We start from the raw sequence: 12898 nt of genomic DNA, 5'->3' as shown, positions 1-12898 counted from the left end.
TGCTAATTCTCAGTTTTCTTTCCTCTTTAAACTACTCTGTTAAAAATCAGTGTATTTTTAAACACTGACACATCACTTTGTCACCAGCTTCCCTTCAGACAGCTGTCAGGATCTATGATGTGAAACAAGCTTTCTACAAATAATTACTGACTAGTGATTACAGCAACACTCACAGGAAGAAAGCACAAACACCCACAATCAAGTGATAAAATTAACTGATTTCTTTAATTCTTGTTTCCAGCCCTCCGTCCCCCCAAGAAAGAAAGGTTTGAGAATAATTTAGATATATTTACTCAGTTTTGTAACTTCTGTACAGGATTGCTGTTTTCATAAAATGCACATCTAAGGTCAGCAACAACAATTTGTTTGTTAGAAGAACGAGAGTAGGTGTGGAGGAGGGGAAGGGGGGGACACACATCTCATGGAGAATTGTACAGAAGCAGCATTATTGGGATAAACTATGTACATTACAAACCATTCATACAAATTAAACTTTTAGATATAGAATTAAATACATTACATTTGATATATTAAGTGAAAATGAGCAAAGCCCCCCTCCACCCCCCCAAAAGCAAAAAACCCACTAATTGTTCAGACATTCAGTCATCATCCAACCATCTTAACACCTGCTGTCACTAAGAGACAACATGAAAACTCAGGGTTGAGGGTGTTACAGGTCACGTTTTCTGACGATACTGAGAGGAATAAGCCTGCTCAGTCCCAGCTCACCCCTCTGCAGGTAAGACCACCTCACAAAAGCACCAAACTCATCACCAGATTCTTGTAAAAACATTATTTTCTTTCTTTTTTAATAAGGGTTTTAATCTGTTTCCTAGTTATAAACTGCAGAGCGTGAGCAGCGCAGCAGAGACAATCAGCCCAAACGTTATGTAGAAATATGCTGGATTAAAACTGAAATATTAAAGGAGCAGTACGGGGCTGGTTACTGGTCTAGGATTAGTAAATAAAACTAAGTAAAATTAAACAGTGACAAATACAATAACAAAAAAAGCCCAAGCAAACTAAACATGGATTGTTAGGGACAAATAAACAAATTCTAAAGAAAATACATCTTAGTTATCACGTCGTTTTTCCAGGTTAACATTTGACTATGTGCCGTGTTTGGTAACAGAAGTTAACTACTCTCTACCGAAACTAGAACACTGATTAAAGAAAAGAAAAGAAAAATGTCAGGATGGCAGACTGGTGTGTGTACATGTTGAGGGAAAGCATGGCTAACATATGCATCTCTCAGGGTTGGGTAGAACCACCAATATGTGCTCCACTTATCCTCTGTGGTGCATGTGCAGTGCAGGAGCATCAGCCAGAGGGGAAGTAGGGTGTGTCACTGTGGTAGTTGTAGTCTGGACACACTTTCTGCACTAGTTTGTAGTCGGTGCTGTAGAAGGAAATGAAGATGCAGATAACTTTGAAAGGTTTGGAGCAGAGCCAGGAGACGTGACTCTGGGTCTGCTCCTGGTAGCAGGTCTTGGAGGGATCGAAGTTGCAGAGTGTGTTTTTTGCACCCTTCTCCACCTTCTCGTACTCGATGCGGCAGTTGAAGGACTTTGAGTCCTTGGCGTCAATGACCGACTGCTGTGCTGCCATATCAAACTCCACTATCTTGGTTGGAGGGACCAAGCTAACGGATACATTGCCCTGACCCGTGGAGTTGTGGCGGAAGTAGACACTGAAGGTGCCATTGCCGTGGTCCACGATTTTTCCAGTGATCAGCAGATTGAGTTTGACTGTCTTTATGTTGGAGTGGAAATCCCCCCAGCCAAACATCTTCTTAAACTTTCCCGTCTTAACCATGGGCCGCCGTTTAGCTCGAGGCCTGGAATCCTGCAGGTCTGTGGTGTTTCTCAGCCATTCCCACAGGTCCTGCTCTGAGTAGGGCTCAGGAGTGTCATAGCGAAGGCCCAAGGCTGTGCTGTTCTCTTTGCCGTGCAGAGTCTGTGATAGGAGCCTACTGATGGACATTTCTTTGCCATTTTCTGTCCATATATGCTTTAGCGTGGACTTTGGGCTTCCTGACTTTACAATGTCTGATCTTGAGGCTTGGACACTTGTAACCTGGTGAAGAGAGTAAACACATCTGTCAAATGGTGATCAGTTTCATGATTGTCAGTCAATAATTAAGGCCACGTAAAGTCCTGCAGCCTCCTACACATGAGAGGTCCTAAATACCAGGGGTTCTTAACATTTTGTCTTCTTATATAATGTCCCATTTAAATGTTAACACTGTTGGTTTAATATGTATTCTATAACTAAACCAAATCTACATCCAGTTTAGCAGCTGGAACCTTGTGAAATGACACAATAAGATAATCACTATGACACTTATTTATCATGTGAACCTGCACAGACATCTAGACGACCAAGAGGCTTCATGGAATGAAATCAGTCAGGCTCATTATCATAAAAACTACTAATTATTAGTAATTATTAGATTTTACTACAGAAAAAAAGGAGTGACTTAAAAAACTGAAAAAAAAGAAAATTTTATCAAGAGCAATAAAAATGATGGGATAAAATAAATACACTAATTATAAACTGTAAATAAAATGTAGTTTATTTAAATATAAAATGTCAAAATAAATAATTCATTGATTTAAATAAACTTTTCTAAAAAAAATTAAGATTTGCCAGACACAACAGACCTTTTCTGCATCTGTACCTCTTTCTGATTTTTGTTTGTTTTTTGTTTGCTTCTTTTTTATGTTGGATGTTTGGTTTGAAGTTCAGTCCTGGAAAGCGTTAGCTAACACTCCACCCTGGGATCTCAGCTCTGTGTCATTACCTCCGTTTATAAAACCCTACTTAATGAATCGGATTGCACTTGCACAAAACATTTGGGGGGTTTGAGATCACTTTCATTGTCTTTTTTTTTTTACATACTTCTGCACAACTATTGCTACAGGCTAGCGGCTGGCTGAATGTCTTCTTCTTTTTATAGCAGTTGGTTAAACAACTGACCGATGCATTACCACCACCAAGTGGTGGGAAGCTGTATTACAACTGGGCTTTTTATGGACAACAAAACAGCTCTAGTGTCTTAAATTAATAACCTATGGCAGGGGCGCCCAAGTCTTGTCCTCGAGGCCATTTAATCCAGGTGTGTTGGATTAGGGATGCATCTAAAAGCTGCAGGATAGTATATCTCGAGGTCCGGACTTGGGCACCCCTGACTTATGGGGTCCTGTGGCTCCATTTTTTTTCCATTAATTTACTGCTATTTTCCACAATGTTAGAATGTCAACGTTTTATTTCATCCATTTTGTTCATCTTTGCCATCACTGTGTTGTAGGTCTAAAACACCAGTGTAATTCGTAGTTTGCTCCATAGGTTGTGTGATATGTTGTATTTGTTTGAAACTAATTATACATGAAGTTCAGATAAATTCCATGAACTATAATGAGTCTGTCAGAAAGAAAATAAAACAATTAAACCTTGTAAAAAAGCTTGTAATTTGCATTTCAGAGCCAATTTTTTAATTTCTGATTTTAAAAGTAAATGCAGAGCTTGACTTATGGAGAGCTGTGAGAGGAAACAGCAGAAACGGTTGTAAATCTGTAAAATTGTAAATTGTTAACTAATTTAAAGAATATGATTGTATTATTGTAAAATTAATTAGATCAACTCTATAAATGAATTGGGACTAAACATAGAACAGTAATTTGACAAAAAACCTCCTGAACTGAGCTGGACCAAAACATTTTAATTGGACCATGTTGGATAAATTAAACTGGTTCAAAGGGGCAGAAAACAAGTCTCATCATCATTAATTAGACTAATTATGTTGGTTTGACCCATTTATATTAAGTTGTGCAACAATCAACAATGTAATAATTTTGTCCATTTTAAATGTGATGAAGCCAAAATTGTAATAATTTCAAAATAATTAATTAAAAGTTTGGAGCCATTAAGGTAATAAGTTATTATGCTATTGGCCAGCCAATTATAGAATAGAATAGAATAGAATAGAATAGAATAGAATAGAATAGAATAGAAATACTTTATTAATCCCTTTGGAGAGTCAGTAAAGCAGGACAAGCACAAGACACAATATATACAGGTACAAAGCAAAATAGAGGCAACAAGGTGCAAGAAAAGCACAAATAGAATGCAATAAATAACAATAAGATAAGTTAAATAAAACAATATAAACAAGCATTGCACACAGTAGAGGTGGTACAGATTCCCAGTATATACTGGTATATATGTATAAGTTATAGCAACTGTTTGTATGGGTTATTGTGTGTTGGTCTAGCATGAAAAAAAATAATCCTGTATAAATAAACTGCCGGTAAAAATGATATAATTTCTCACAAGATTATATATTTTTAGCATTTTTTGTACAGTTTTCTTCTCAGAAATAGATTTTAGTACATAACTGAGAAGTTATTAAGTTTTTGGCTTTATAAAAGTCCAAATTATAACTTGTTGTTACAAGTTGTAAATACAAAATTCTGTAATGTTAAAATAAAATAAAATAATCACACAGAAATCCTTTCCATGATCTTTTTATGTTCCTTCAAACGTGTGTGTGAAGTTTAAGCCTCAAAGAATTCAAGCCAACATAAAAAAGCCAGAGGAGGTACGACACAATATTGATTTATTTTCTTTGTTGGTTTTAATAATTCTGTTTTTTTTTTATTTTATATTATATTATATTTTATTATATTATATTATATTTGCCACACAAAACCAGACTTTAGAGCTAAAATTTGAAGTTTTATCTTATTTGCATGATTTTCTTTCTTTTCTTTCTTTGAAAGGAAACAAATGAACATTTCCAAACATCTTTCTCATTTGGAGAATATATTTAAGATTTATTCATGAATGAGTTCAGCTATCATGCATATTTATTTTGGTTTGGGTCCCAAAGTTGTGAAGGAAACTTGCAGAGAAATTCTTCAACCTTCTCCGATCTGACGCAGCCTAACTCACACTGACGATGATCATTATTTAACAGTAGATAGACATCAGAACAAATTCAATAGTTTAAAAAAATTAGGATTGAACTTTCATTTTCATATCGTTCCATCCTTCACAGGCTGATAAATAAAACATTAATACGTTTTGCAGAAATTCTTCTGCTTTAATCGACTGTCTTAAACAAGGCTCAGATGAAATAGAGGGAATACAGTAATCAAAGTGGAACAAATTGAGTCCATTTCCCTGCTCTGTCAAAAAGGACGATCCGCTTGCTCCCTCAGATAAAGGCAGTGGTTGCTCGGGTAAGACCAGACTATTAACTAAAGAATTGATGATTGATTAACTCAAGGCTTTTCACTGTTTAGCACCAACGAGTGGAATTACACTGATACGGGTTGTGGTGGAGGTACATGAAATCGATTCCCTGATTTCAACTGTAACATGTGACAGTAAATCTATCTTGCAGAGGTTTTTGCATTCTGCAGGTTGGCTCCAAGATCAATACTTAAAAAATAAGGTTTCAGAATCAATCAGCTGGTCCTTCAGATTGAATTGCCTCACCGCACATCTGTCACTACAGAGGGCTGCAGCTTCAGTCGAGTCCACCAGCTTCCACACCTTTACTCGGACTTTTCTAATCTGCAGGGATGCTGCTGGTCTACTTTTCATGTTTGGTGTGACATTAATGTTGCATCATCGTATTAAACAAACACAAAAATGAAAAGAACAGAAAAGGCATGAATTAAAAATAAGATACTCATCATAGGTTTGTGAGGATGATTGAAGGTTTTGGAGGGAGAAATTCTGGGAGTGTAAACAGCAACATAAGAGACAGGAAAAAATCCAATAACAGCAATAATGTTCCTCTTAATGTTTATTGCCCTCTTCAATATTCAAATTAGATTTCTGCTCTCGGTCGACCACTTTCACATCCACTTCAAATCACACTCATGTTAATGAATAAATCCTGCTGAGTTCTAATATTAATGAAAAGTAATTGGAAAAAAAAATCTAAACCTGGTTGGGGAAATGACATGACATCACAAAAGCCCATTAAGTAGGCAGCCTGGGTGGCTCGCCCACAAAAGATTTTACATCCAACTGTTTAGAAAACTAGAAGTTTCATAGATTTGCTTTTTGTCTTGTCCAAAGCTGAGCTTTAATGTTAAACGAGTCTTTCAGTAAGAGAAACAAGATTAAATTAAGGTTATGGATATTCTCGTTTTTTACCCTCGTGTTTGTGTAGGCAACGGATCCGTCATCAGTGCAACTGTTCGCATGCTTGTTTATTACTGCAGGGATCCACTAGAGGGCGTGTCAGAGAACTCAGACCAGATAGAGTTCCTGATCCCCCAACCCAGGCCAGTGTCCTGTAGGACTTAGATGTTTCCCTGCTGCAACACACCTGATTCAAATGAAATGGTTCTCCAACAACTTGTTGTGAACTTCTGCACAAGCCTCTTAATGAGCCAGGGATTTGAGTCAGGTGTGTTACAGCAGGGACACATCTAAAACCTGCAGGACCTTCAAGACCCAGGACTGGGGGTCCCTGATGTAAACAAAATGATAAACACTGTAAGAATATAGGTTAGTGGAGAGGTTGAACCTCTCCGAATTACATGTTCATTTAATCACCTCCAAGACCAAAGTCATGTGGTTTGGTAAGAAGGGCTGCGTGCCCTCAACCCCCTCGGGACCAGGTTCCAGGGTATAAATATCCAGGAATCTGGCTAAACTGTCCTTTTCAAACCACACGCACAAATTAAAGACCAAGGTTAAATAAAACACCAGCTTCTTCTATAAGACATGCTCCTCTTTCCTTGCTAAGCCTAACGGCTGCTACACACATCAGGATTTTCTAAATCTGATGAGATTTTTTATGTTAGAAACTCCACACATGAATATAAAAAATCCGGCATTTAACAGTTCTGATCGTACTGTGTGGTGGCTCCGATAATCTCAGCACAGAATAACACACACACAACGGTGCTGTCCCACAACCGATCTAAAATCTAGTCCTCTGAGTCAGAAATCCCGTGTGACCAGCGTGATCTAACAAAAACGAAGAAGAAGCAACAACCAGAAAACACGACACCCAGCATGGCAGAGGACATACATGATGAAGTAATGATGGAGGTTTTCCAACTATTATTAACAGAAAAATTCAGAACCGAACAAACTGGAGACGGCGTGAACACGGACTTTATATCCTTCCTTGCTTCCCAGTCAGCTCGCTCTCTGATTGGCTACATTCCGTTCCACGTCCACGTCCACAGAGTCACGACTCAGGAGTCGTCGGCTTTCCTCACACACTTTTGTTCATAAATATTGAAAGTGTTCAATACTTCTGATTGTTGGTCACGACCCATTTCCAAACCGACCATTAAGACGAATTTGCTCCTAACACACCTCCGACCAAATGATCATTTTAAAGGAAAATCTTATAAGCTGTAAGATAATCGGCCGTTTGCCGTCCTTGGTCTGGAAGGGGAAAAATCAGGACAAAAACATCTTTACCCTGGTTTAAATGTTTGACTGTGCAGATGTCGTTTACAGGTCAGCATGTGAGTGCTTGTTACAAAAGCTTGGCGTCCTCTACCACTTTTTAACAAATCCTCCTTTACAAACACACCACTGAGTCTTTATTGGCCAACATTTTATATTATACCTAAAGGAAAGTTCACTGGTTCTCGTTAAAATAGAAAACTCTCCTGAGTTTGACCCCTCCTGCGCAACTTCAATTTCAATTTATTTTATTTGGAGGGGACAGTGCAAGTTAATGAATCTTTCATAAAATATGAATGCAAACATGTTGGATGAAATCTGCTTCCCTGCTTTACATGTGTGAATATGCATTTTTAACTGTTGCCAACAGATTCACTGCTAAGCATAAATTACTGGAGCAGAAGGCTCATCACTCATATCACATCTTTAGTTGTAAAGGCCAACTGAATGTATAACACAGTATGTGCACTATTATTTCTACTACTATGTATATGTATATATATATATATATATATATACTAGTAGTAGTACCTATACTTTTGATAAAATAAGTATTTTTTTCATTTGTTTAAAAAAAGGGATCTTGTGGGTAAAAAGTGGTTCATAACGCCATCACGCCCCCTACAGGGTTAAACCAGGTTTTGTTTTTTGTTATGTAGAGCCGTACTTGGCGCTTTTCTGCATCATGACAAATTTTAAAAACCCCATAGCCCCTCCCTCCAGGAGCAGGTAGGCGGGTCCTCGCCTTGCATGCATAGAAAGCCCCGCCCACCATCGCACATGAAGGGATGTGAACTTATCTGGTGTAGATCTGCTAGTTTCAGACTTCTGTTCTTTCAGAGTTTCTGATGAAATCTTCCTGCGATGGGACGGATTTGTGCTTCTGAGGGTGTAAAAGTAAAACCGGACTCTATTCTTTACCTGTTGATCCTCATCTGGTGACAGACAGCAGCTCAAATCGTAGCAGCAGCTCTTCCTGCAGCTGCCACAACCTGCCGCGAGTCTCCACAGCTTTCCAGAGCTGCTGGAGCTGCTGACAGGCAGCTAACAGTCCCACAACACAACACTCTCCGCCCCCGATCACCCCACACCTCCCACCCCAACACCTGCAGTGTCAGGCATTTTTCAAAATATGGCAGTGGGTGGAGTTACGCAAAAAGTAGGGGGTGGAGTTACGCTTTAAACATACAGTAAAACCCATCTTTATTCGAGTGACAGATATTGTGACAACTTTTAATAAAGTAATAAAATGCTTCAGTTAGCTTTTATGTCAAGTGTGTTAAGTGTGCCTTCGAGTCTTCTGGGATGAAGAAGAAACCCTGGTAACACACTGTGCTCTGAAGGATGTAATGAAGACTGTGGATGGATTCTAGGTGGGTGTGGGTGTGCAGCTTTAATCAGATTGTGCTTTGTAACATGTAAACAGGAATGTGAATGGAATTCCCTTTAGGCAATTTATATTAAATACCATAATCAGGATATGGTCAGAGGTTGTAATAGAATAGAACAGAATAGAAATACATTATTAATCCCTTTGGAGAGTCCTCAGGGAAATTTGGGTACCAGCAGCAATACAACACCAACAGTAAAGCAGGACAAGCACAAGACACAATATAAACAAGTACAAAGCAAAACAGAGGCAAATAGAATGCAATAAATATAACAATAATAACAATAAGATAAGTTAAATAAAACAATATAAACAAGCACTGCACACAGTAGAGGTGGTACAGATTCCCAGTTCACTATTGCACGTATAAGTTATTGTAACTGTTTGTATGGGTTATTGTGCATGTGTTGTATCAGGCGGACTGCACACCTCCCTCTCCCTCCTCCTTCTCCCCCTCCTGCCTAATGCAGAGTTGTACAGTTTGATGGCTCGGGGGACAAAGGAGTCTCTGAGCCGGTTGGTCCTACTCTTGGGGAGGAGCAGCCTGTTACTGGTCAGGCTTCTCTGTGCACTGATGACAGTGTGCAGAGGGTGACTGGCATCATTCACAATAGCCAGTAGTCATATTACTGCATGTGATTGTTCCAAATAAAGACTAAAAACTTAAAATATATAAAATACATTTACTGCATGAACAAACTGTGACAAGTAAAGAATTTTCAAATCGGTCACCCACATGGAGAATTAAACACGAAGAAAAAACAAATAGGAAGTAATTAGAAGCTAATTGGGTACTTGTTCACTAAAATTAGATGGTCTAAAGATCTTGAGTAAGGTGGAAGGCAAGGAATATGTTTGAGTTGGTTTATAATTATACTTATAGCAGATCCCTTTTTAACAGTGCTTTCATTGATATTTATTAACAGTTAAAACACATCAAGCTAACTCTTTCTTTGTGTGTGGAGAGAATGATGTAAACAGTATGATAAAGGCTAGCTTTGCTGCAGAAAGACATCTAATTTTACCAGATCTTGACTGGCTGTGGAAGATGATGTGGAAGGACTTCATGAAATCCAGGAGAAATTCTATTTACTTTACTAATTTACTAATTCAAAGATTTTGCTTGGTTGAAAATCTAATGTTAGTGTTAACAGATAAATGTAGGCTATAAGATGAAGGAAAGGGACACATGTTGGGTCACTAGACTTCCAGTCTCTGTTCAAGATGTCAGTCAAATAATTTATCCAATAATTAACTCCACTAAGAGCAAACTTTTTCACAATATAGGCAGAAAATTGTCCAGAATTAAAATGGAAATTACTCCCCTAATGGCACTAATGACTAACGACACATTCTCCTTTTATCTACTATTATTCATGTATGTAGACTGTTTTTATGTAGATTTACTTGTGTATGTATGTATGGAGGAAGAGGACTCTTCTACCTCCACTGAGGATCATGGGGCAGGAGGTGGAGACTGCTGAGACCTAGAAGTACCTGGGAGTGACCATGGACCCCAGACTGGACTGGAGATCCAACATGCTGTTTACAGGAAGGGGATGAGCAGGCTCTACTTCCTGAGACGCTCAGATCCTTCAATATCTGCAGCAACGTGTTGGCGATCTTTTACCCGCCTGCTGTCTCCAGTGTGCTTTTCTTTGCTGCTGTGTGGTGGGGAAGCAGCATCGGAGCAGCAACACCAGCGGACTGAGCTAACTTAGAAAGGTTGGCTCCATCACTGGGTACAAACTGGATAAGGCTGAAACTGTGTTGGAGAGGACGTCGCTGGACAAACTGGTTTCCATCGTGGATAACCAGACCATCCTCTCCACCACACGCTGGTCAGGCAGCGGAGCTCCTTCTCTACCTGAGACGTCGTACGGACAGATCCAGGAAATCTTTCCTGCCACATCCAGCACTCTGTTCAGTAAGTCAGCTCTGGCAGACGGGAAGAGCTGCTTAGACACCAGGCTCTACCTGCTGCTTCGATCCACTTACCATTTTAATCTACTTTATGAATTCTATTTTGTTTTGCACTCTGTTTTTCTTACATGTGATTTAGCATACCCTTATTTAAATGTAATCTATCTATCCATCTATCCATCTATCTATCTATCCATCTATCCATCTATCTATCTATCTATCTATCTATCTATCTATCTATCTATCTATCTATCTAATTTATTTTGATTAATGTATTGTTAATTCATGTAGGATGTCATTTTATTCCAGTCTTTTTGTTATTCACTCATTCATTCATTCGCCGCTCAGTCTAATTCAGGGTTGCGGAGAAGCTGGAGCCTATCCCAGGAATTAGCAGGTGAGAGGCAGGTACACCTGGACATGTCACCAGGTCACCGTAGGACCAACACAGAGAGACAAGAAGTATCAACTTAAAACAGCCTAAATCTTTCAGTGTGATTCTACCTTTCCACCTTCCATCTTCCAACATTTGGAAGGGTAAAGAACCACAGCTTGTACTGCAGGGATCTCAAACATACAGCCCAGGGGCCAAAACTGGCCCTCCAGAGGGTCCAACCTGGCCTGCAGGATGAATTTGGTAAATATGATCGATTCGAAGACCATCACTGTAATATTTTATTCCTAATTTGTCCCCGATTTTATGTTTAAATCTAAAATATTTCCAAGCAGGAGGATAACTTGTTCTGTCTTTACTTCAGTTTGTATGATGAGGTGAGTCAGTCCAGGTGGTCAGGATTACTACACACGTGTGAAAATGTGCACGCTTGTACATTTAAAGTAACTTCTAGACCTGGAAAAGTGTCTCTGATCTTAATGTGAAATAATGTTTTGTGATTTTGTAGATAGATTGTGATCTGGAAGTAGTAATGCACATAATAATGAGTAAATATGTAAAATGAATAGAATAAATAAAATATGTAAATAAAAAATCAAAAAAGATTTATACAATTCATTGCATATACAGGAAATGCAGATTCAGCTGAAATTTAACCTGTTTTTTTATTGCTGTGCTATAAATTTGAATTTTGTGCTTTAATTCTAAAGCACAAAACAATTAACAATTAGACAACGTTATAAAGTTCTGCCCTGTTTGAATTTTAAACTTGGCACCATGAATGAAAAGGACGGTACAGGAAAAGAAACCCACCACCAACGAGTAAATTTGTATGTGGTGTAATGAGTAAAAAAGATCTATAAACATTGAAATTTACAAATTTTTATTAAATGTATGTCAAAGGTCAATGAAGGAACTAAACCGTGTGAGTAAATCTAAGAAAATTAGTTCAACATACCTACCTACCTACCTACCTACCTACCTACCTACCTACCTACCTATCTATCTATCTACCTACCTACCTACCTACCTATCTATCTATCTACCTACCTACCTACCTACCTACCTACCTACCTACCTACCTACCTACTAGAGGCTTTAGAAGAAATTTAGATAAGTGAACTAATGGGTTTTAAATTCTAATGGTTGGCCATGTTGATACAACTTCACATGTTTCAGCGTTTGTAAAAACTAGAATGGTTTAAGGTAACGGGTTTCCACGGAAATTTCTAGTTTGAACTAATTCGCTTATTTTAGATTTTCACATACTGTTTAGTTCTATCAATAACCTTTGACATACATATACCAAAAAACCACAGATAATGATTCACATCAACTTTCAGATCCAGAACCACAATCTGCAGTACTGATTAAAAAGCAATGTTTTAATTCTGCAATTTATTTATTTGTTTTGTTTTTTTTACTCATTACACCATATACAAAACTAATCGCTGGTGGTTTTTTTCCTGTACCTTCCTTTTCATTCATGGTGCCAAATTTAAATTTCAAAGAGGGCGGAACTTTATAACATTGTCTAATTGTTAAGATAACTCAGGAATTAAAGCACAAAACTCAAATTTATAGGACAGCAATAAAAAAAAGGTTAAATTTCAGCTGAATCTGCATCTCCCATGAGTCTTTGCGGTCCAGATGTTGCGTTTTGAAAATAGCCCCGCCCCCACTGACAGAAAAGTTGAGTTCTCATTATTATTACACTGCACAATGTAGAAAACTATTAGAAACAA

The 12898-nt window shown here is 38.2% G+C and overlaps 1 protein-coding gene across 2 annotated transcripts in view; it reads right to left on the bottom strand.

The window, feature by feature from the left end:
* Positions 1-206: 206 nt before the first annotated feature.
* The window catches only part of nxph1 (neurexophilin 1), a 97785-nt gene continuing 85093 nt past the window's right edge, over positions 207-12898 (bottom strand). For both annotated transcript variants that reach the window (XM_041967017.1, XM_041967016.1), the window contains exon 2: positions 207-2076. In XM_041967017.1, the coding sequence (XP_041822951.1) occupies positions 1321-1983 (663 nt within the window). In that variant the 5' untranslated portion in view covers positions 1984-2076 and the 3' untranslated portion in view covers positions 207-1320. The remainder of the gene's footprint in view (positions 2077-12898) is intronic.

This window comes from Melanotaenia boesemani, chromosome 17 (genome assembly GCF_017639745.1).
Source record: "Melanotaenia boesemani isolate fMelBoe1 chromosome 17, fMelBoe1.pri, whole genome shotgun sequence".
Classification (NCBI taxonomy): Eukaryota; Metazoa; Chordata; class Actinopteri; order Atheriniformes; family Melanotaeniidae; genus Melanotaenia; species Melanotaenia boesemani.
Note: the sequence above shows the minus strand (reverse complement) of the source record. Positions and strands in the feature narration are given on the sequence as shown.